Genomic DNA, 24,917 nt, shown 5'->3' with positions numbered 1-24,917 from the left:
TCTGTACTCTTAGTCATTATACTCTATTCCATCCATTTGCTTTAAGCTCTGTCTGTAAAGAATAGTGCTGATTCTATATTCCAGGCCCTAGTGGACAATACCCGTCAACCAAGCTTTTCCCAGAGCAAGAAATGTCCTGACACATACATATAACTCCTCTAATGATTCAGAGGACCCAGCAGTACAATATGGAAAGCTGTTGCAGATACCTTCTTCCTGTTTATAATCTCATTTGTACGACCATCATGCTATATCTTGTAAGGGCAAAGGGATTATTTTCTCTCCCACTATATGTGTTTCCTCTTCATGCCATTTAATGGTAGAAAAATCATGCCAACCTACTTCCTATTTCTGCATCAAAAAACAATATAACCATGATATCTTCTTCATCTAAGCAGATGCTTTCCTTATTGTTTCCCAAGAAATCAGGGTAAAACTTAAAATTGTATTACAGTTTTGACTATTGTCCTCAGCATGTTCTGACTGTTATAGCTACTCCTCACAGATAACTTTGGAAACAAAACACTATTCTAGGAAATGCACATTGGGAAATTGTAATCTTCAAAAAATTATTCATCTATTTATTTATTTATTTATTATTAATTTATTTATTTATAGAGTGAGAGCACCCTTGAATGGGGGGAGAGGGGCAGAGGGAGGCAGAGAGAGAGAGAGAGAGAGAAAGAGAGAGAGAGAGAGAGAGAGAGAGAGAGAGAATCCTAAGCAGGCTCCATGCTCAGTGTAGAGCACCACTTGGGGCTCCATTCTGCACCCTTGAGATCATGAGCTGAGCCAAAATCAAGAGTCAGAGTCAGATGCTCAACTCATTGAGCCACTGAGGCACGCCTAAAAAACATATTTTAAAAAGACATAATACAAGGCACCTGGGTCACTCATTCGGTTCAGCATCTGACTCTTGATTTTGGCTCAGATCATGATGTCATGGTTCCTGAGTTCAAGCCCCATGTTGGCTTTGGGCTGAGAGAGCAGAGCCTGCTTGGGATTCTCTGCCTCCTCCCTCTTCCCCTCTCCTGTTCATGTGTGCTCTCTCTCTCTCAAAACAAATAAATAAATATGAAAATTAATTAATTAATTAATTAATTAAAATAAGTAAATAAAAAACAAAAAGATATAAAACATGATTGTTTCTCATTCATAGATTCTAAAGCTGCATTTTGGTTACAAATTGTACAAGCCTCACTTTATTTCTGAGGGAATGATGTCATTTCTATTGAGTTCCATAAATTATAGAACTATTTGTAAAGGAAAGGAATTGGATAATGGATGGTGTTTGTTTATAGACTTCTAAACATTGTAGAGCCAATATATTTTACTCACTGTTGTACTTTTTGAGAGTAGAAAATGGCCTGGAATTGATAAAGAACAGCAGAGGGCCACTGCTTAAAACTACCTCCCACCAGACAGAAAATCTCCATAGGTAAAGATAGATATGTGTTAATTCTTGTGAAATACAAATACCACTAGGGAGGGCAAGTGTTATAAGCCAGGCGTAATAATGATTAGGAACATCAATGAACTGGAAATTTACTAGAAAGAAATCTCCTGACTAAAAGAAGAAGGTCTGCCAATTTATTGATTTGCTTACCAGGCAATTCCATGGCTGACTTTTTTTTTTTTTTCCTTAAAGAGACACAGAGAGAAAGACAACAGAACATTTACGAGAGAGCAATCACAAAGATGACTGAGAAACCAGGGCATGTTTGCCTAGAGAACACACAGGGTTGACGGTGTGTTTGTCATAAAATGGGCAATGGGTGTATATCACAGGGACAAAGGCTTCAGGCTTACTGAAAGAAAGAAATTTCTGGCAATCAGAATTATTTAAAGGTGAAAAAGCCTGCCTCTCTTAATGGAAGAGACTGATCCTGAACTGTAAAGATTATTATCAAGTAAGAAATGCAAATAATATATTGATGTTGGGCACATTATGAATCACTAACATTCTAGTTTCCACAGACTGAGCTTAGCCCCAGTAAGCAGAAGTGTTTGTGAATGTTGTGTATTTGGAAGAAAGACGATTAATGGTAGAGAGGAATCTGAAGGAGCTGTTAATGAATATAAGACTAACTCACAAAAAGCCTTGACCTTCCCTTTCACTGAAACAGTAATTTCTAAGACGTTTAGCATTGCATTGGATTATTATCAAAGGTTCTCACATACACATAAAATAGAAAAATCATGTTTTCCCCACATAGATAACAATTTTGTGTGTGTGTAAAACCCACCCAAGTTAAAGGATGGATTTTAAATGGATGCCTTTTGGGGATTCTGTGACTTAATTCAAATAAATCATTACATGGTGGGAATTTAAAAGCCAGCAAGGAAAATATTTTGATGAGCTCTTTCCATAGCATATTTTATGAGTAGGTCTTCCTTCACTTTTAAGAAGGTTGCCTCGGCTGACTTATTTTCCATCTTGTTATATTCATTAACTCTTCTAAATGCTAAAGCCGTAGACCAATATGATACGATGTGATGTGATCAGAACAGAGTTATGGAAAGATTAAATGAAACATCCTGTTATTTTATATAAGTTTACCTCAGAGAACTGGGAAAATACAAAACTGCAAAAATTATGTTAAAATGACCAGTGATCCCACCACTCAGAGGTAATCACTATTTACATGGTGATATTATTGCCTTAGCTTTACATGTATGAAAATAATAATTTTTACAATATAAGAAAAAATATGCATAGTGTTGTATTCTGCTGTTTTGTTAAAATAGTGTTATAAGGATTTCATCATGGCCTAACATATCCTAAAACAAAATGTACATTTAAGTCCTAAATTTTAGTACCTTAATCCTGTCTTTTGCTTTTAGATGGTTCCATAGAATTATTTAAGACTGATATTGTCTAAACCTCCCAAAAAAAAGATTTGCCTTAGCTCATTTAGTAGATGATTCCAACTTTCTACCTGACTTTAAAACCAAACAAAATGCATTCTGTATCACCATAAACTCATTTCTTCTTTTCTCTACGTTGGAGAGTGGAACATCCTTAGAATTTTGATACTCCCTTTTGAGCCTCAAAATTAGAAGTCTTTTGTGACCGCTTTCTCCCGTAGAATAATAATACCCTTGTCAGAAAGGCAGCATGAGACAGTGGAGAATGCACATGCTTTTGTGTCAGACTGATCTGGATTTGAATTCTGCTTCTGCCATTTGTTAGCTGTATACTCCATTCAAGTGTATGCTGGATAAGATCACTTACACTTCTCTGAACCTCACTTTATTCTTCTGTAAAGTGAACTGGACATGTGGACTGAGAAAACATGCTTGAAGTTTCTTTATTATTATGAACACATACAAAGTTAATACTGATTGATTATATGTTCCCTTCTATTCATGGTTTGATAAGCCATCCTGTTATTTCTGAGCTCTGTCATTAGCCTATTTTGGTCAGCTACACAGTGAACACCTCTGAAGCTATAAGGTTGAATGGAGGAAACTGGAAATTTTCTATTTTCATTATGTATGATCTTCATTCTAAAGGGAAATCCAAGGAACTGAATGATGCCCAACACAATAATTAATAATAATAATAACAATAAATATATTTATTGGAAAATAAATGTATTACATGAAAAGGTTAATGAACTGAAAGGAGAAAACTACTCCCAAATAGGAATTAAAGACCACCACTTAAATTCAATTGAAAAACAACACTGTGAATTCATTGGTAGCTACTGCCACCAAGTGGTAGGAAAATACCTCTTTAGAGACTAGAAACCAGTAGCCTTTGGGGGAAAAGCTCCCTTATCACAATTTAGTAATTACCTGTGGATCTGAATTTATTTCATCCCTTCCCATTTGCATCATAACCATCCAAGATCTGATCATCATTAAATGGCAAATTACCTTGGATTTCTATTACCACACTACCAAAATATCCACCTGTCAAAGAGAAAACTTAGGGCTTATTTGGATCTTTGTCCTGGAGCATCCTTTAAAACGCAGCACTGGAAATATACAGCACTGAATACTGAAAAAGTTGGGGTAAAATTATTATTGGAAAATATGAAGTTAGTTCATCCTCTAAAGTTTGAAAGGCCAGTGTTTGAATACCAGTTCTGCCAAATGCCAGCTGTGTGGTATGAAAAAATTGTGTGAGGATCAGTTTTCTCAGCTGAAGATGTGAATTAAATTAGGTGATGTATGTAAAATGTTTAGCCCAGAGCCTGGCAAGTGCTCAATAAATGTTATCTCTTATCTTTTTGATAATGGGCTATTCTAACAGGCATGAGGTGATATCTGATTATGGTTTTAATTTGCATTTCCCTAATGACATGGGGCTGGATCTCACAAACCAGGGATCATGACCTGAGCCAAAATCAAGGGTCAGTCACTTAGCAGATTGAGCCACCTAGGTGCCCCTGGGGTCTTTTTAGATATCAGTTGTAATGTCTCTTCTTTTCATTTATAATTTGTTGGTTTGGGTCCTTTCTCTTTTTTCTTTGGTTAGCCTAGCTAAGGGTTTGTCTATTTTGTTTATCTTTTCAAAGAACCAACACTTAGTTTGGTTCATCTTTTCTATTGCTTTTCTGTTCTCGACTGCATGCACTTCTGTTCTAATCTCTATTACCTCCTTTCTTCCACTAACTTTGGGTTCCACACCTGGTACTGGCTTTGCTCTGGGGTGGTCAGCTCTGCCTGCCCACTCTCTGCTTGAGGGCCCCTGAGCTTTACCAATGCTTTGTTGTTACCAGCCCTTCTGGTCAGATGGGGCCAGAAGACACTCTCCATAGCAGGCAGTGCTCTGATTCAACTCTTTGCCTGGTCCTGCGCAAACTAGGCTCTCAGGCCAGGAAAACTCCTCGACTGAATGTCTGAATCAGGCATATATGCCCCCTGCTGAGTTCCCCGATCGGAGTGTACCCCTCACTCGGTTCTAGAGATGTACAGAGCTGCTGGTTGGGATTACTCCTTGGGCACTGAGGGTGTGAACTCGTCTGCTGAGATCTATCTGTGTGCTGGTGGTTGCAAGTCCCTACCCTGCCTTCTCTGTCACAGTCGCTTCCCCAGTGGTTGAGTTTTGTAGATTCCCCTGCAGTCACCATGGTGTGAGGCCAGAGTAGGGGCTCCCACAGAAATGACCCACAATGCTGGTGGGGGTGGTTGTCCCTCTCGGGTTCTCTTTTCTCACTGGAGGGGCAAGAGGCTCAGGGGAGACCTCACTGCACGGTAAGGCGCTGGCCTGGGGGAGGGGCAATGTGGTCAATGAGTAGCTGCTTCTCTTACTCTTCAAGGGCCGTGTGCCTTGGTCTTTGTGGTACAGGGGGTGCTTCAGTCCCAACCCCACGTTCCAGGGTTTTTTCCAGTGGTGTCCTTGAACGGTTGTTAGTTGTTCTTCTCGTGAGGGGGAACAAAGTAAGGAACAACCTATGGCACCATCTTGATTATGTCACTCCTGAGTTCTAAATCTAGTTCTGGCCATAGTTCCTTCCTGCTGAGGTTCTAGGCGGAGTGATAAAGTCCCCTAACTCCCGCAGTGCTCTAAAAAACATAAATTAACTGATGTTTTGGAAAGTGGCCTAAACCAGAAAATCTGTATGTGGATGCCAGTTACAATTTTATACACTAGGAACCATAAAGAGTCATCTATTATTAACCTTAAATAAAAAGAAAGGTAAAAATAGCATGGCTGTTTCTGCAGTTACAGTAAACCGTTAACCAGCATTCTATATTCAGTGGTGTCAATTAACCATACATTTATACATTGTCTTGGCTAATTTATGGTCACTACGATAAATAGCCCAGGACACAGAGGAGCCTGAAATGTCTTCTGTTTCATCAGAGAGAGAGACTGCACAGAGCCACTTTTGTCCCTGGGTGCCAATTTTTTTTTTTTTAAAGTGATCTTGTAGTCATGTGGTAAATTAATCTCATTCAGAATGTCAGTATATTTCATAGAATCCTACTTCAGTCCCTCATGAGACTTATATCAACTTGTTCTCTGCACCCTAAGAGGTGGTCACTCAGTCACTGTCCATACATTTCCAAAGGGACCTCATTAATGTTGTGAGGAAGTCCAAAGCTACTTTGTGGACATGAGAAAAATGTACTTGGTCATGAGTGAAAATCTCACTCCATATAACTCCTATCCATTATTCTTCATTATAACATTTAAATCCAGAAATAATCAGCAACATTTTAAACTGCCCCCATTTCCCAGATACATCAATGAAGAGAATTTTGGCTAGTCCTCATTTCACCCTATGAGTGCACACATCCCACAGAACCAGAAGCACTTATGTTTGAATCAGGTAATCTCATAGACAGGCATTTTTATGGTCTTAGCACTTTAAAATAAATAAAAATAAAGGTTCTCTGAGTTATTTCATCAAAAAAAAATCTGGATAGAAAAGAGAATGAAATGCAAAAGAATCACCATTTTTATCAAATCAACTCACATAATACTCAAAAAAGTAATTTTAACTGGGAGCAGAAGAACCCGGAGTGGCCCCTTACACATTGTTTCTTAGGTTTGGCATCCTCTTAGAATCCGCAATCCTGGGTCCTTCAGATGGGATGTGGGATGGCACAGGCATGCATATTAGATGAGATATGCATCAGGAGGGGACCATTGCCCTTCATCTTACAATTTCTCTGTCAGTTTTGCTCTTGTACCTCTTGGTTTTTTATCAAGTCCTTTTGTAAATGTCAGCTTGTTTTAGTTGTCTTGAGGAGATAGAGGTTTACCTTACTTTAGGTTTTATCCACACTGGGTTCGAGATACAGCTGGGAACCTGAGGCCAAATATGATAGTGACTATAGGAAAAAGAGAAAACGGGTGCCTGGGTGGCTTAGTCGGTTAAGCGTCTGACTTCCGCTCCAGTCATGATTTCGCGGTTTGTGAGTTTGAACCCTGCGTGGGGCTCTGTGCTGACATCTCGAAGCCTGGAGCCTGCTTCAGATTCTGTGTCTCCTTCTCACTCTGCCCCTCCCCACTTGTGCTCTGACTCTATCAAAAATAAATAAATGTAAAAAAAAATTTTTTTTTTAATAAAAACAAGAAAACAGATTCCAGAGGAAAGTTAAAACTAAGGTGATAGTCATTCTTGTATACCCGTCCTTCCCACCAGGGAGATTTCTCTCACAGGCTTTTCATTAGGAACATTTTATGACTTGTGTATTAAAAAGGCTATCTTTGGGGGTGCCTGGGTGGTTCAGTCTGTTAAGCCTCCGGCTGGAGTTCAGCTCAGGTCATGATCTCCCAGTTTGTGAGTTTGAGCCCCACATCAGGCGCTGCGCTGGCGGTGTGGAGCCTGCTTGGAACTCTCTCTCTCTCTGCCACTCCCAGCTTGCTCGCTGTCTCACTCTCTCTCTTTCAAAGTAAATAAACGTAAATAAACTTTAAAAAAGAATATTTTTGACAAGTGTTTCTAATATACTTAGAGCTAACATGAAATGGGGGATAATGCACAATAAGCAATGAATTGGAAACCCCAATGTTCAGCTCTGGTTGAACTCCTGCCCCTGACTTGCTGTATGATTTTTTTTGGCTTCTTAATTCTTCTACCCACAAAGTGGAAATATTAAAGACTGTTTTTTTAGACTTCCCAGAAATATTGGAAGAGAGAACCCAAATAGTAAGCGTTGTGAACTTTTGAAAAAGTAAACTTTGGAAATTTGAGAATTTATCCCAACAGAATACTTGAGAAAGTATTGCCATGTGGGGTCCTTTAACAGGAACCAAATTAAAAGGACTGGAAGATGAGGGTAAAGGTCCATCTGCTAAGATATCTTGTAAACTTTCTTCCAGTAAGGCAAATAATCTTTGTGCTGAAGGATATTGATGGAGAGTGCAGTGTTTAATATTTTTTCCAAAACCCATTACCCAAGTGTGTCTTTTGATGTTCCGAAATTATTTCTTTTTGCTACATTATTATTTCTTCCTGTAATCTTTGTGGGTTTTTCAGTAAAAGCACACCTTAACTCCAGGAAATAGAAAATCTGTCAGGCTTCATCTTTTTGCTTAAGAGCCATCACCTCTTGTCTGGCTCTACCGAATGTTTAACTTATTTTCTATTCACTATAGTATCACGTTATAATACTACAAAGACAGGTAAGTGTCTATACAACTTCACCAGGATAATATAGTTGCTGAGCAATGAAGAAATGAATCAGTGGGAGGCTGGAAGGAGGGCTCAAAATTATCTTAGGCTAATCTTCTTTATCCAAAGAAAGCTGAAAGCCATCACATTAATAACATAAATCATTGAGACTCAGAAACCACCATTCAGAGCTATTCTGAAACAATTCAGAAACTCGGCATCTTCCCTGGGTCCTTTGTTAACTTAAGTTTATAAATCTTCTACACCATTATTGCACTTCAATTACAATGATTTCTTCCAGACTTTAGTCCTCAAAAATCTCACTCTCCAGATTCACTTCCCAGAATCTGATAGTCTTAACAGCCTAATTCAAGTTCTTTAAAGATCTTATTTTAGATGTTTTAAGGCAATGAGAAATTTTTGATCAGTTCTCAATTTTGTACATTTGTTAATGATCTCTTTTGAGAATTGACTTACAAGTCTATTTACCTTGTCAAGGTTTTAGGGCTCTCTGGCAATAAAACTGAACCAAGTTATAGGAAAGATATAATGCACATTTGCCATCATTTGAAACCAGTTTGAAGTTAACTAAATTGGTAAATGGAGACAAAGGAAACTTCACCCTTAGTAAATTTCAGGTGTGTTATAAATAGTGCTCCGCAACTTTGATTGCCCATGGAGTTTGGAAACATCTTATTCTAGTTTACTCTTTCCAACCTAATGGTTTTCACAGTCCAATTATGTATACTGACAGGCTCTGACATAAATATATTTAGGAAGAAAATTAGAATTTCCTACCTGATCCAAAATATTCATTATGAGAACTGTAGCAGACACAGAAACCTGGCTAAATAATATAAACTGTAATGCTGAACCACAGAGTGGGAGTAAAATTCTTCTCTGTACTTATTTTGCAAGACCCTAATCAGGATTCCAGATTCTCTTAAAAGAGGGTAGACAGAGGGGCACCTGGGTGGCTCGGTCGGCTGAGCTACCGACTTCAGCTCAGGTCATGATCTCGTTGTTTCCGAGTTCGAGCCCCATGTCAGGCTCTCTGCTGTCAGCTCAGAGCCTGGAGCCGGTTTCGGATTCTGTGCCTCCCTCTCTCTCTCTGCCCCTTCCCCACTCATGCTCTGTCTTTATCTCTCAAAAATAAACATTAAAAAAATTTTTTAAAAAAGAGAGTAGACAGAAAACAATGAACAGAAAAGTTGGGCAAGAAAACTTTCCTTTTGTTAATGCCCTTTAAAGAAACGGTTCTGCCATTTCTTAGAGGCTCTATATGGAGCACTGATAGCCCCACCTTTGCTTCAGTCTGGGTGTTCTGATCACCAGAAGTGATTTATCACCAAGGGAAAATGGGGGGGGGGGGGCGCTTGAAGACCTTAACAGCCTCCCTTCTTTGATGGGGGAAATGTACCTGGCAAAGATAAGCCACTTAAAACTTGCCTTGCAAAGGCACAGAATGTCTAAGATAAGATCCCAAGAAAGCAACATCAATTTCCTTCCCCACCCCACCCACCATGGTTGATGGAGATATGCCTGAACAAAACCCCTTTACTTCTGCTGTAAGGCTTCTGATAACTGTCTTAATACCTGGGAATTAAATTACTGGGAATTAAATCCTTCAGGAAAGAGAATAAGCTTGGTTCATCATATAAGCCTAGGGAGTCTTCGAAGTCTGATATTAGACATCCATCCATTGCTGCTCGCTACTACTCCCATGCTAAGGTCCCACATCCAGCCAGTTCCTGGCAGGGCCAGCTCACCTAAGTCAAACCAGAGAATTAAATCAGTCCTCGGTTCTATAGCTAAAGTTCTCAAACTATAAGGAGCAAAGCAGTTACCCTGGAATTTATCCAAGATGCAGAGTCTTGGATCCCATGCCACCAAAAATTGATTCAATGGGGGCCCATAACTCTGCATTTATGACAAGTATCCCCATGTCACTCTGTTAAAAATGGTTTACAGATGCCATGGTTTAAAAAATTCTTGTCAGTGTTTATATCTAAGATCATTTGAGCCAAAGTAGGTCAAATCATTAAAGCAGCCAAAAGTGTATTGTCAAAGATTATCCTGGCAGAACAAAAAGGGAGATAGCATGGGTAGCTTTTATTCTCTGCCTAAATCTTAACAGTGTTAGGGCAAATCTTACGACATGATGGATACATATTCAGATTGAATTATCGTGTGAAACATATGTCCTCAAATGGGAAGAGATCCCTTCACTTTGAGATCCTACAAAGGATTTCAAGGAGGATCCCTAAGGTCGGGATTGCTATAATTGTGACCTAAGGTCTGAAGTTGGATGAAGTTGTTTTTAGGGATCCTTCTCTGCCTACCATAGTATTCTCTAAGGGAACACACGAAGATGGTAGTTACCTACCTCTGATCATAGTCCTTCCAGGACAGGCCATTTCTTCTAATCATAAAATGAGGAACTACTCTCCTTCCTTTAGAATCTCTGTTTTCAGACAGCAAGGCTTGCCAGCTATAGTACCCTGAGGGCTTGAAAGAACTCCAAAGTAACAAACCACTTGATCCCATGGTTAAAAAAATTATATTCTAATTTTTTAATGTCCTGAAGCTTTTCTGTGATACCTGCTGACTGTTTTTTACATTATTTGGTCTTGTCTAAATGAAAAGTATCTGATTTCTTCCAGGAGTAAATTTGAGAATCTTACTGGAATATGTGTGCATCAAGAGATGCTGTCTGCATAAAGAGTCTTTAAAGGTGGCGGGGTGAGGGTGGGTGGGAGGATGCCTTGGTGGTTCAGTCATTTAGCCTCCAACTGTTGGTTTCAGCTCAGGTCATGATCTCACAGTTCCTGAGTCAGAGTCCCACATCAGGCTCGCTGCTATCAGTGCAGAGCCCGTTTTGGATCCTCAGTCTCCCTCTCTCTCTGACCCTCCCCCATTCTCTCTCTTTCTCTCTCTCTCTCTCTCAAAAATAAATATAAGAAAACATTTAAAAAAAGGATATTTAAAGGGGAGGTTGCCCTATAATCACTCAGAGTCATTTACAGAACAGACTAGCCAATAGTAGGTAATAACATTCAGCTGAGAGTGTTGACACACTGCTCAATTTCTAGTTTCACCAAGGGGAAACACCTACACTGTGTCTATTGAGAGAAAATAAGTCAACAGCTGGAATATATACTCCTAGGGCTCTTTCCCAAATCGTGTTCCGTCCAACATAATTAAGAGCACAAACTAATACAGTGTTATATGTCAATTATACATCAATACAAAATTTAAAAAGAATACAACCCTTTCTAGTTTGGGAAGTTACTTCTCACATTTAAAAAGGATCTACTGGCAATTACCACTCAGTGTCAAGGTAATATCTTTTTCAGTGACTTTTGTGTAGAAAAAGGTCCGCTGATGCTGACATCTCAAGGACATCTGAGGTTTGAGAAGGAAACTTTTGAAACCCACAAAGCTATGATTGTGACATTTAAAAGGTCAACGCCATCCCAATTATTTTCAAATGCCACCATTGAGAAGAGAATTACCCTAATCTGACCAATCATGAGTGTTCTAGAAAAACAAAAAAGAAGTTAATTGGATTTGATTCAGTGAAAAGACTAATTGCACCCAGTTATGTGTCTTGGAATTCGCTAAATTTGATTAATACTGTGATACATTCATCCATCCATCTACTAATTCATTCATGCAGTTTGAAATTCCATCATATTATCCAGAAACTTGATCGCAACAGCAGAGCTTTGTCTGAGGAGTTATGGCAAGGTTGGATATAAAAATAGATGATTCCCTCACCCCAACAGTACCAGTAATGGCAAATGAAACAGCACATTCAATTCCATTTTTATGTAGCATGCAGTTCAAAACTGTTTCTTTGCTTCATAATTTCTTTTCTTCATTGACTTGCCCATCATGAAGCAAACTTCCCTTTTTCAATACATTTTTTGCTAGAGAATTGAGAGAGTAGCAAAATGCTTTGCAACACAAAAGCTTTATTTCAGCCACTATTATGAATATGTACAAGTAAAAATTTTTTTCTGAGTAAAAATGAAATATGGTGGTCATTGAAGCTGCATCTATTTTAATATGCGGTGGTTTATGATTCATTATATTTAACTGAGAATAAAACCACTCATCCTGATGGGTCTAGCCAGAGTATCATATAAGAAAATCACAATCATATCGTCACAGTATCAGGAAAAATATGCACTATGTTGGCACACTAGCATTTTGTGTGCTAAATTACAAAATAATCCTTGAAGAGACTCCAGTTATCATGCTTTAATAGGTGATTGAAGTAGAATAAAAATATTCAAGAACTGGTGGTAGAAAAGTAAATTATCAAACTTTTGATCCATGTACAAGGAGAAATACACTATTTAACCAGAAATAGATTTCTTTTAAATCCATCCCCCCAACATTTAACGTCTGTTTTCCTGGCAATTTTTCTACATATTTTAAAGAAATGTCAATTTTGGCAAAACTGCATAAATCACTAATGGTATCAAAGTATTAAGTTCAATTTTTGGTTCAGCTCATTACCCTAAGGGGGGAAAAGTAGTGTCATTTCTACTTTATAGTATGTATATCTTCTGTAATGGCTAATGAATTTCAGTGAAAATTGTTTCATCTGAGGTGGTTAAGTGTTACGCGGCAAAAACTTTAATAAGCTGTCTTAAAACAATATTGGCCATCTTTCATAATCTCATCACCCAATGCTTGCTTGTTCTGGCCACTGTTTTTGTCTGCTTCCATTACAACCATGGTTTCAACATTTTCCATTATGTAGTTTAAAATTGAGAAATTCTACAGTAGCCTTTTTTACTCTTAAAAGTAAAATAAACTTTCTTGGACAGAAAGAAATACTAATAAAGAATTCATTAACCAGCATTTAGGTCAATGCTGAGAGAGAAACAGAGACAGAGAAAAGCAGAAGGAATAAAGAAGTTTTCAATCATTTATTCATTTTAGGGATCTTTTAACAACCCCTTTCTTTCTTTACCTCGTAGACTGTTTTTTCCCTTCTATTTTCCCTCTTATTAAGAAAATTGGACACATTCACATTTAGTCTGATTGCTTACACTATTGAAATTATTTATACCAACTTATTTTATAGTTTCGCTTTATTTCCTTTCATTTTTAAAAAAATTTCCCTGACATCTACTGGTTCAATCTTTATTGTCAAATTGTATTTTTCTCTTTATTTTTATTTTCTCAGTCGCTATATTGTAATGCACAAATTTAAAGTTGTACTTTTCTGTCAATATCTAAAACTCGTTAGTTCCTCTGTTATTCTGCTAAAGGATAACAGAGTTTTAGAACCACTACTCACATCTTTACCCCCACCTCACCATCTCTTACACCCAAATCACCTGGGATACTCATTGTAAACAGATATTAATTTTTCCAACCAATACTTTTCAACCTAAAAGATTTACTGGGTTTTTTTTGTGCTTTTTCTACTACATTCCTTTCTTATCTCATGTCTTTCCCTGTTTGTTTTCCTAAACAACGGCTAGTAATTCTTATAGGATGTCTCATGTGGAATAATGTTTTGGAGCCTGTATTACTTTCCTAGTGCTGCTGAAAAAATTGCCACAAACTTAGGGGCTTAAAGCAACCGAAATCTATTCTCTTTCAGTTCTGGAGGTCAGAAATCTAAAATAAGTCTATGGGACTAGATTCCTTCTGGAGGCCACTGGGAGAATCGGTTTCCAGCTCACAGAGGCTGCCTACATCCTGGCCTCAGGGCCTTCTTCCTCACCTTTCAAAGCCAGCAGTATGGCCTCTTCAGATCTCTTTCTCTGTGTCTCTTTGTGTCTTCTCCAAGCCTTCTTTCTCTTTTGGCCTTCTTGTCTTCCTCCTCAGTGACTCTTGGGATTACATTTAGGGCCCACTTGGACAATCCCCAATAATCTCCTCATCTTCAGATTCTTCATTTAATCACATCTGCAAAGGCTTTTTTTTTTTTTTTTTTTTTTTTTTTACCATACAAGATAACATTCGTGGATTCTGGGGAGTAGGACACACATATCTTTGGAGAGCCATAATTCAGCCCACCACAGTACTTTTGCCCAAATACTCCTGTCTTTTTTGTAATCTCTTGTGGGAATGGAGTTTGACTATACATACAGCTCAAAGTTCAAATGTTCTTTTTTTCAAAATCTTGTATTTTTATCTTAATATTCTTTTAGGCTGTTAGTTATCTTTGGTGCAGATATCTTTTTCTACTTTTCCTGTAGTTACAGTTGCCATCCACATTTGCATATACCCTGGAAATGATAGGCTTTGCTACCCCTTTGCTAGGGGCTCAAAGCATTTGCTTCATAAGAAGGCCTAAGGACAGAACAGAACTTGGCACCACCAACCTCCCTCTCCCCACACCTACTTACGTGACAATCCATGTCCCCTCCTCCTATCTCTGTAACAAATGGCACAGTTTGTGTATCCAGAGTTTTCTTCGAGGGCCTTCTACCTCTTTAATTGCAGTTATTCCACTGCCCTGGACCTCGACATTCTGATGGGCTTTCAAAGTTATCAATCTATAGTTTTCTGCTTTCTCTTATTGTTTAAGTGGAAATGGCATCGTTGTTCTTTCTACATCTTAAGCAAAAGCACAAGCCTCCATGGGCATTCCATTAAGAAAGTCCACTCAAAATATAGGATGCTATTTCCATAATTGCTCCATTTTATCCTACAGTGAGTCACAACTCTAGTTATCTATTAAATGTAATCTAAATTGGAATCAAATGAATTCCCTTTGGAGGGCTAACTGGTTTCATTACATAGTGGCACTTCCTATCAGTAGATCACTTCATTTATGTAATTTCATAGTAAGAGCAAAGCAAATGATTCTCCCTAGATTTAAACAGCCCATCTTCTCAGAAATAAAATTATCTTTTCTCACGTAAAATTTCATATCTAATTTAGATATGTTTCCAGCCATCATTTTTACTTTTTTTAATAAAACTATTTTTTCACTCGTTTCATGTCGGACAAGTGCTTTGCATTCTTAATAAAGTTCTATTGAGCACAAACAGTATTTTGAAAAATAACAAATTCTCTGTATAATAAGGTACACTTAACTTTGGACTGTAATACAATTGATTCATCTTGAGATCATTTTTATTACACCAAAAATTAACAATGGCAGGGGGAAACAAGCATTATAGATGACCAGATGTTCATTGAACACTTCTGGTTGGACATAATGTACACGTACTAGCACTGAAAAATCCTTTTGAAAAGCATTCCATTTTTAGAAATTAACTTAAAGAAGTTAAGAATATTACAAGTGTGATTTGTGACCTTGATGAGTGACATTGAGCAAGTTGCTAAGCCTGTCTAGACCTCTAATTCCCCGACATGCAAACTGCAAGGGCTGAATTAAGTCATCTTTTAAGATCCCTTCCAGTGCTCTGACTTGGAGTGCAGATAGCCAGTGAAATAAAAGATCATATACTGCTTTTTTTGTGCTTCCTTTATACTTTTTACAAACTGTGATGGCTAAATTTCAGCTAAAATCCTTTAAATCCTCCTTAGAAATTCCATGATTTTTATATACTGCCCATTACATGGGTTAGTTTTTTCCCTCAGATTCCAGGTTTCCTCCAGGGAATGTGAATTTTGGATACCCTGACAGATGTGACTATTGAGAAGTATTTACACTCCACCCCTGATTGAGAGTGGAAAATATTGTTTGGCTCACCTCATAACTCTACCTTTCCCCTCCCCAGCCCTGAACTTCCTTTTCTTAGTGGACGATAGAAGGAAGCGATTTTATTGCCACCTGGATCTTCTTTAAAAAAATATTTTTAATGTTTATTTTTGAGATAGAAAGAGATAGACCAATTGTGAATGTGGGAGGGGCAGAGAGAAAGGGAGACACAGAATCCAAAGCAGGCTCCAGGCTCTGAGCTGTCAGCACAGACCTTGATGCGGGGCTCAAACTCAGGAACTGTGAGATCAGGACCGGAGCCGAAGTCTGACACTTAACCTACTGAACCACCCAGGCACTCGTGCCACCCAGATCTTCTAACCAAGTTGCTGGGATGGAGAGCTCTGCCTAAGCTCCTGAGGTCCCCTCAGGCTTGGCTGTGAATAAATAATGGCAATGTTTATAGATTTCAGAAGAGATCCAAGGAACACAAAACTCCACTGCTTTCATATTATTTCAAGAATGAGTTCTGGGTGAATGGACTTTCAGGGTGAGTAATGGGTTAGTCAGGCAAGCAAGGAAAAGGGCATGTTGAGGCTTTGAACTGAAGCTTGGAAGCACTGAGAGGTACAGAACTAGTCCAAATCTGGAATGGCTTGAGCCAGCCTTGATACGTGAGATGGGGTCATCACTTAGAAAGAGTCCACATGAGGACAAGTTCATCTAGACCCAGGACACAAAGGGGGGTGACAAATGGTTACTCAAAAGTAGCTTTTTAAAATTTCTGAAAAGTATACAAGTATTTAAGTTTTATGAAGTTCTGAGCTTTTATCTTCTCATGATTTTATGGTATTAAAATTATTTTATTAGCTCAATTTATATAGTATATTAACCCTTTGTCTTTCATATGCTTTCTAAATATAATCCCAATCTGTTTTATGCCTTTGAGAGATATGTTATTTTTTTACTATCAAAAATATAATTTTATGTATTAATATTTATAAGTATTTTCCCTTTTGGTCTGTGACTTTGCTGTTATGTTTAGTGAATCTTTCCCTCTCCTCCAAAATTATATAAATATTTGACTTTGTTAAATGTTACTATACTTTTTTTTTATACACTTAAATATTCAAACCATTTCCTAGACATTTTGGTGTATGATGTTAAGGACAGTTAATGAACTATCCTAATCCCATTGGATCTTGATCTTTTTCCCATTAATTTGAAAGATAATCTATATAAGAAGCAAATTATAGCATATCCTTGTGTTCCCTGATCTGTCTTGCTGCATCATTGCCTGCTTTATAATCATTTTGTTCCCCTATATAGAAAGTTCCCTGAAAAGGGAAACTTCCCTTACTCATTATTTCTTTATCAAATTTTGTTGGTGTTTCTCACAAGCATATGATTGATTTCAGATAATTAGTAGAATATTTTTATGTGTATATTTAAAAATCTACCCCTGTGTGAAACACTCATTTAAAACCACTTATGTTATTAGTTCAGGCTTGAGATAGAAAAATGTAAAAGAAAATCAGAAGGAAAACCTTAACAGCATTCAAAGCTTTCTTTGCTAGTCTGAAAGCCCTTAGCAGGCTTATTATTTATTAATGAATGTATTATTTTATTTATATGGTTTTCTTCTAGCCAGATGTATGTGTAAATATATCTTGAAATGGCTCTAAATATTTTTAAACAATTTAAATGATTTGCTGTTTTCCAATAACCAAAATATCTAATAGTGTGTCACTGGTAGACGATTTCATGCAGCTGCTTTTGCAAAGCAATTATGTCACCAATATGCTCATTTACAAGAAATTACATGCCACCAATATTCTCCTTGAGTTCTTCCAACATACCCACAAGGACAGTATTTCTGATAGAATGAGGAAGGAAGTTACCATTTTACTGACATAGTTTGAGAGATACAAAGAATGTCTCTAAAGAAAAACATCTCCCTGTCTGATGCCTTAATTTTATTTGTGTGAGATTCACTACCTGTAGTAAAGCTCATTGATTTCTAATTGCTTAGAAATCTATTATGAATGAATGTATCATACCACTTCTCTCCCTGAGAAAATAGAAAGGGATAAGAAGACAGTGAAAGAAAACAGGAATAACAAAACGCTAAATTTATTTACTTCCTAATTTTGCCTGGTGTAAAACTGATTCTGGTTTGCTCAAGTCCCACAATTACTTATATCAACCTTACAAAGAACAAATTTTCATTGAAGTTTGCATTTTTATCTCTTACTATTCTAGAATGAGGCATTTTTCTTTCCAGCTTTTGATGGGAATATAACATTTTCAAGCTTCCCTGGAACAAGTGTCATGAGTGAGCTATAAGCTAAAAACTAGAGGTCTTCTTATCTTTGAATGTGGAATAATTGTTATTCTTTTCCTTTTCAGTTTCTTCTTTGTGGCATATGTGGAATATTGTGCGCCAAAAAAAAATCTGGACTTGTCGTAAGTTTCTGCCTTGTTTGTATCATGCATTGACGTATTTAAAATGTTGGAACCCAAAAATGGAAATGATGAGAAGCCAACTTTCACATAGTGAATGTTACTCATTTAGGATGAAAAGAAGACTGACAAATAAATACTGGCTTTTTCATTTGCAAAAAAACAAAAAAAAACCCAACAACAAAAAACAAAACAAAACCCATCAAGATTATTACAGACTATGACAAAAGAAAAAGAAAGAAAAGCTTTGATATACTCTTTAAATGCATGAATATGCAACCCATAATGACTGCTGTGGTTGACAATCTCCACTTTTCCAGTTTATAGACTCCCAGACACACATGAATCCTTCAGTAAGCTAAAAAAGACATGGCTTGAGTTCATGGGAAATTTAACTGTTTAAATGTGGAACTGGGCCTACAGATTACTGGCTTTGACTGTGAAGTTAATTTTGCAATGCAGCAAAACAGCTGTGTTGTTATAGTTACAGTTAATTCCCAATGATTTTTTTATTTAATTTTATTTTATTACTGTGAATGTAATTGTAAGTGTTTTCAGATGTTTTACGGTACTATCACGACTTTCCGGGTTGTAAGACATTCACCCAGTTAACTCTGATAATGGCTGGAGGACAATTTCTATATGCTGAAGTGTGGATTCCCCACATCCCTCCATGATGTTTTTTTGAGAGTTCAAAAGAAAGAAACAGTGTTGTTTATTTTATCATGTGCAATGGGAAAGATCATAGACCTTTCTAAGTTGGAAAAATTAATACTATGCTTGGACCTTACAAAGTGGGCTTTGAGCCTAAAAAGAGTTTTCCAGGAGGAGGCCAGTTATCTGAGGAGGACAGGGATAGGAGTATTACAGCTATTTTTGTTTAACTACTTTTTCAATCATATCTTTTTTTGTGAAAATTCTACTGTGACAAAAAAAAAATGAAGCACCCATTGCTTTAGACATACGAGGTATAATTTTTTAAAATCATATAAAGGGAAACCTTTACATACAAATTTTTGGAGGCTCTTAATTTTCATCTATGATTCTTCCATCACTTTTTAGACTTGGCCTTCATTCTTTGTATGCTTTTATTTTACTACTGTCTTTATAGCCATATAAGAACAATTTCTTAGAACTTAGAAGAAAGAGAGAGAGAGGGAGAGAGAGGGAAAGAGAGGAAGGAAGGAAGGAAGGGAGGGAGGGAGGAAGGAAGGAAGGAAGGAAGGAAGGAAAGGCAAGGAAAGAATGAGAGAGGGAGGGGAAAACAGGGAGAGGCAGAGAAGGAGAAAAGGAAGAGGGGTAAGGGAAGGCAGGGGAGATGTCTTCATCCATTTGGGCTATTAACAAAGAAGGATATACTGGGTGGCTTATCAACAACAGAATTTCATTTCGCACAGTGCTGGAGGCTGGACCTCGATTAGGGTCCCTGTGTAGTTGGGTTCTGGTAAGGTTCTCTTCCAGGTTGCAAATTTTTGACTGTGATCTCATGTGGCAAAAGGAAAAAGAGAGGTCTCTAAAAGTCTCTCTTACAAAGGCACTGACCCCATTTATGAGGGCTCTATTCTCCTGACCTAATTGTCTTCCAAAAATCACATCTGCAAATACCATAGTATTGGGGTTTAGGCTTCAACATTTGTATTTAGAGGGACACAAATATTCAGTCATAGGAGAAGGGGAGGGAAGAGATTTTTTTAAAGGCACTAGTGTCTTTTTTCTGTCTTTCTAATTCTCTTAAGAGTTATAAAAGAAAAAAGTCATAAGTGCTAAACTTTTTAGAAACTACCATTCACTTTAACTTCTTTCACCCTCTGATATTCCCATTGATGACATTTAGCTATCAAGGATTCTCACCCTTCAAAGTGCATGGTAATTTCTCCACTCCAAGTATCTCTAGAGTCTAAATTCTGTAGTCTGGTGAAATTTAAAACTCGTATATGGTTTTAAATGTGGGTATAGATTTTAACATTTTAATACCTAGGTGAGAATGTTCTGTTTGCATATATTAAATGAAGTAGCATGCCTTTAAAGAATGAATAAGAATAATATTAGGAGAGATACATTGTGTTCTTATGATAGCCAGATAATTTGTCATTAACTTTCTTAATTAATAGTAGTTCATCACATCTTTCCATGTTTTCTGAATGTCACATCTTTCCATGTTTTCTGAGAATATGTAAACACCAAAATATTTCCCAAGAAACTGCATGCCACCTGAATATACTTTAAAAGGTAGTATATTGATTCTATGTGAAACTAGGAGCTACAGGTTCCCACTTTGGATGATTCAGTTATTTGGTAATTGATATTCAGTATTATATTTAATTAACTATAAAAAAGATACAGTCACCCACCCATCATTGGATTTTTAGGCTTGGTAATAAATATTGTGAGATGGACACAATTAGGATGCTGAATTAAGTGAGAGAAACAAAACAAACTACTTGGTATTCTTTCTGCCCACCATCCTATTTCATTATGCTATTTCATACATCCATGGCCTTACCCTTTTCTGGGAGTGGCATGCACTTAGTTTAGATGACATGTTATCAGGAAGCCTTGTCTGAAACCCTTGGTTATGCTAAATTCTCCTCCACCCTACTCTAAGGGCAACCAATTCATCCCTCTTTCTTAATATCTGCTATGCCATGTTGAAATGTTGGATCTTCTCTCACACAAGACTGCTGTGTACTCAAGGACAATAACTATGAGCTATTACTTTTTGTAATGTCAACAGCTGCCTCACTCAGGGCCTAACAGATGCCAGGTACTCAATAAATGCTCGCTAAAGTCAACTAATTGTCGACAGCAAACGATTCCTAATAATGTAAAATTAAATGCTAAATTAAGTTAAATAACTGTTTGTCCTATGGAATTATGCCAAAGGAAGTCAGTAAATCCAGGAAGGCTTTCTGAAGAAGGTAAGGCTAGATTTGAGTCTTCCATCTAGCAATCCACGAAAAAAGCAAACTAATTTCCAGGAAATGGGAAATATCACTGAGGCGGGAATGAACAAGCTATATGATTGGCAAGAGAGGCAACTGGAGTAGAGACCGTGTTCTGGACAAAAATGGAAATGAGTTTAAATAATTATATTAGTATCGCACTCTAAGGTATAAAGGAAGCCCATATGGGAACTTAGAGAATACAAATACAAAAACAAACAAACAAAAAAACCCCCACGTTGAAGCTTTTGGAATATTCAATATTCAGTTACATATTTATGTAACATTTAGGTTGAATACCATCCACCCCCACCAGCTCTCTTTATAGAGACCCAAATCAAACCAATAATGAGATCAAAAGTAAAGCCACATCCTGTGTTTCCCCAAAACAACCAGATAGTATTTTTGGAATGTATATTGTGTATTCTTCATTGTGGTGCCACAGATTTAAAAAAGATTTGCAGTATAAAGGACCAGTTCACAGGGAGTCCCTAACCTATCCTATGGGGGAAACAGATACATGATGAAACTCATATAAATGAAGAAAACAGGTTAACTATATTCTCTAAGCTCACTTAGCTAGAGCAGTATAAACATTTGAAGTTTGTTGGAACTAATGACAATTCAATGAGAAGATATTTGGATATTTTAGGGGGATTAACATAGTGAAACTGGATTTAGAGTCAGAAAATCTGGATTCAGTCCCTACCTAACCTTGAGTTTTGCCTGTTCACCATTTTCCTAAGTATATATCACGATTTCTCTCAGAGGTTTGCTGGGTGGGTTAATTGAGATGATACCTGCTCAAGTTCCTAGCACATGATAGATAGTAAATACTTAAATCTGAATCGACCTTGAAGACAAATTTTGCTTACTTCAGGGTTTTCAAAAAGATATATCCCCGGCCTTTACACAGTCAGCTATTAATTCTGAAACACTGGTCTTCACTCTCTTCCCTGAGTTGGGTTGCATGGGAACTTGGTGAAACTATGGCTCTCGTCCTCTAAGACCCAAAGCACTTTCTCTTTATTGTAGCTCAGTCTTCCGGGAAGTGCGGCAGGATGGGGCGCTGTGTTAGGTTGGCTTTGCTTCCTCATCTTTGACACTCTCTTCCTTCTTCCTATCAGATGATCCTTTTTTCTGCCTGCTGCATCTGTGGACTCATTGGGGGCATCCTGAACTTTCAGTTCCTGCGGGCAGTGACGAAGAAGACCTCTTCCCTCTATCCTCTGCATCTCGCCTCCATGTCTCTCGCGTGCATTGGGATTGGTGGCTGCACCCTGTCTTCCTGGCTCACGTGTCGACTAGCCAGCTACGAGCAGAGGAGGATGTTCTCTGAAAGGGAGCATTCGCTGCACCACTCTCATGAAATGGCCGAGAAAGTGAGTTTTGAACCTTTTCTGCTCACTGCGAGCGTGGGATGAAGACTGTCGTCAAACCTTGGTGAACCAATTTGCAGCTTAGATGAGAATTTGAGGAATTGGGATTTTATAAAAGTTTGGCCCTATTGGACTAGGAGTAGAAAATTTTTATTATTTTTTTCTCTGCTATTTTGGGTACACCTATTTTCAATCTCATAGCTATCTATATAAAAACACCGTTCCTAAAATAGCATTTCATAAAATATTGAATGCCTTATAAATATGGATTTGTATGTATTGTACTGAGGAAAAGCACATAAACTAAATACACTTGCAACTCAATAATGCCAGTTTCAGAAATCTGATGAATTCCCCTTTCTAGCTCACCTCTTGTGCTTGTAAGTAGATGCATTTGATTATGTAAATTAGATTTTCGAGCATAAAAGGACCTTTTAATAAGGCCACAAAAAGCCTTGCCTATCAGTGCCCGTATTACAATCCACATACAGCTTCACTAAATTCTCATCTAAACTTCATGCATATTTGGGTAGCTTTGCCTGTATTTTAAGTAATATTCTTGCATAATTGTTTCATGAAACCCATTTATACCGGAAACAACACTTATTGCTTAAAGCACAAATAGTGAGCTGTCTGTGTTTCTGTTACATTTTGCACATATTTCTTAATTCAGTTCCTGTTACTCGACCTCTGAAGGAAAAGATAAAAGATCTGTAAAATAAACTTGCTAAGATAATGGCCACATTGTATTTCACTTGGTATCATGGAAATAAAACTGCATGATCACAGGATAGAAGAAAGAGTAGCAAGAGTTACTACTGCATATTCCTTTATAATGTTATCTTGAAGAAAAAAATATTTGTTCTATAGTTTTATGCATTTCCATTTTGTATGCAGTCGATACATTGCAATAAGGGGAGTAGATATTGGATATTCATTCTTAAATTGTTCCATGGAAAAAGCAATTTTAAACAGATGTACACCTGTTCTTGAAAAGAATTTTATAGTACAAATATCAGGACTGGTAATTTAAAGAAATGGGTTGTTAAAAATAGATTATCATTATATATTTGGATAGTGGCTCTTTTGTTCTCTATTTGTATACTAGTGTGCTTTAGTTTGTTTTGTGTATATGTGCAATATTTATTATATGATTGTTATATTTATATTAGAGATTGAGGGCTATTGAAATAACCGACTTGCCCAGCTGCCCGGTGGTGCCCCCGACACCAGAGTTACCTACAAGGTACGCTGATTTTTAGGGAGTTACCATGTTGTAATGTCACTGCAGGAAGCAACGCCTCTTCTAGGAAGCCATGATGTCAGCAGATCAGTCTGCTGTAATGTCTGTTGTTCCTCAAAGTATTGCTTTCATGAGAACTACTTTGAGGACGCAACATGAACCTACATGGCAGAGTCTTGCAGCTTGAAACTTGGTTGAGTATTTAAAATATTCAGCCTCCTATAAGCATCCAAACACATTTCTGTTTGGATGATTCATGACTTCTTTATTTTCTGCTACATCATGATTCTGACTCAATACCATCATTCACAGACCAGAGTTTTGTTTTTAATAATAGGTGACTCTGATAAAGACAAACTATATCTCCCTTGTGCCAAAACTACATGAGCAGGTAACCTAAGTTTGACACTAATAGAGTAAAAATGCTGTATGAAAGCCATATTTTCATAAAATTATCTGATGTGATACATTTCAAATTTATTTCCTGTATTTTTGGTTGCTAAAAATAACGTAGTCACCCACCATTCTTGCCTTGATTAAGCAATATAATTGGAAATGTAGAAAGCTACACAGATACTTTGGCCCCATTGCAGAAAGTTTATCCATTTGCAAATAGTCCCATTTGATCCTGCCCAAATTTAGAATATATTCTTTGTGTTAAGTTGGACATGCCTATTTGCAAATAAACTGAAGATGCTAATACATTTAAAACCTAGGGGCGCCTGGGTGGCTCAGTCGGTTGAGCGGCCGACTTCGGCTCAGGTCATGATCTCGCGGTCCGTGAGGGCTGTGAGTTCGAGCCCCGCGTCGGGCTCTGTGCTGACAGCTCAGAGCCTGGAGCCTGTTTCGGATTCTGTGTCTCCCTCTCTCTGACCCTCCCCTGTTCATGCTCTATCTCTCTGTGTCTCAAAAATAAATAAATGTTAAAAAAAAATTAAAAAAACCTAATTTATGCTGTATTCTCTTATCAGTGATTTTACTTTGTCCATACTAGTATGAATTTAGTTAGAAAAAACTCCATTCTTTTGTAAGATTTTTAAACACTGGATTTTTTCTTCACCCTGAAATAAAATATTATACATTAGATTAATTTTTATGGGTTTTAAGCCAATTTTTTAAAAATTTGATTTATTTTTAGAGAGAGAATGTGCATACCTGAGCAGGGGAGGG

General features: G+C 37.4%; 1 protein-coding gene across 3 annotated transcripts in view; it reads left to right on the top strand.

The window, feature by feature from the left end:
- TMEM196 (transmembrane protein 196) overlaps window positions 1-24,917 on the top strand; it is an 84,053-nt gene that overhangs the window by 56,873 nt on the left and 2,263 nt on the right. For 2 of the 3 annotated variants that reach the window (XM_042919761.1, XM_042919768.1), the window contains exons 2-4: window positions 18,130-18,186; window positions 22,253-22,507; window positions 23,677-23,750. In XM_042919761.1, the coding sequence (XP_042775695.1) occupies window positions 22,253-22,507; window positions 23,677-23,750 (329 nt within the window). In that variant the 5' untranslated portion in view covers window positions 18,130-18,186. The remainder of the gene's footprint in view (window positions 1-18,129; window positions 18,187-22,252; window positions 22,508-23,676; window positions 23,751-24,917) is intronic. The other variant, XM_042919778.1, reaches the window with a different exon arrangement.

The sequence above is a fragment of the Panthera leo genome, chromosome A2, assembly GCF_018350215.1.
Source record: "Panthera leo isolate Ple1 chromosome A2, P.leo_Ple1_pat1.1, whole genome shotgun sequence".
Lineage (NCBI taxonomy): Eukaryota > Metazoa > Chordata > Mammalia > Carnivora > Felidae > Panthera > Panthera leo.
The sequence above is the reverse complement of the archived record's forward strand: the minus strand, read 5'-3'. Positions and strand labels throughout refer to the sequence as shown.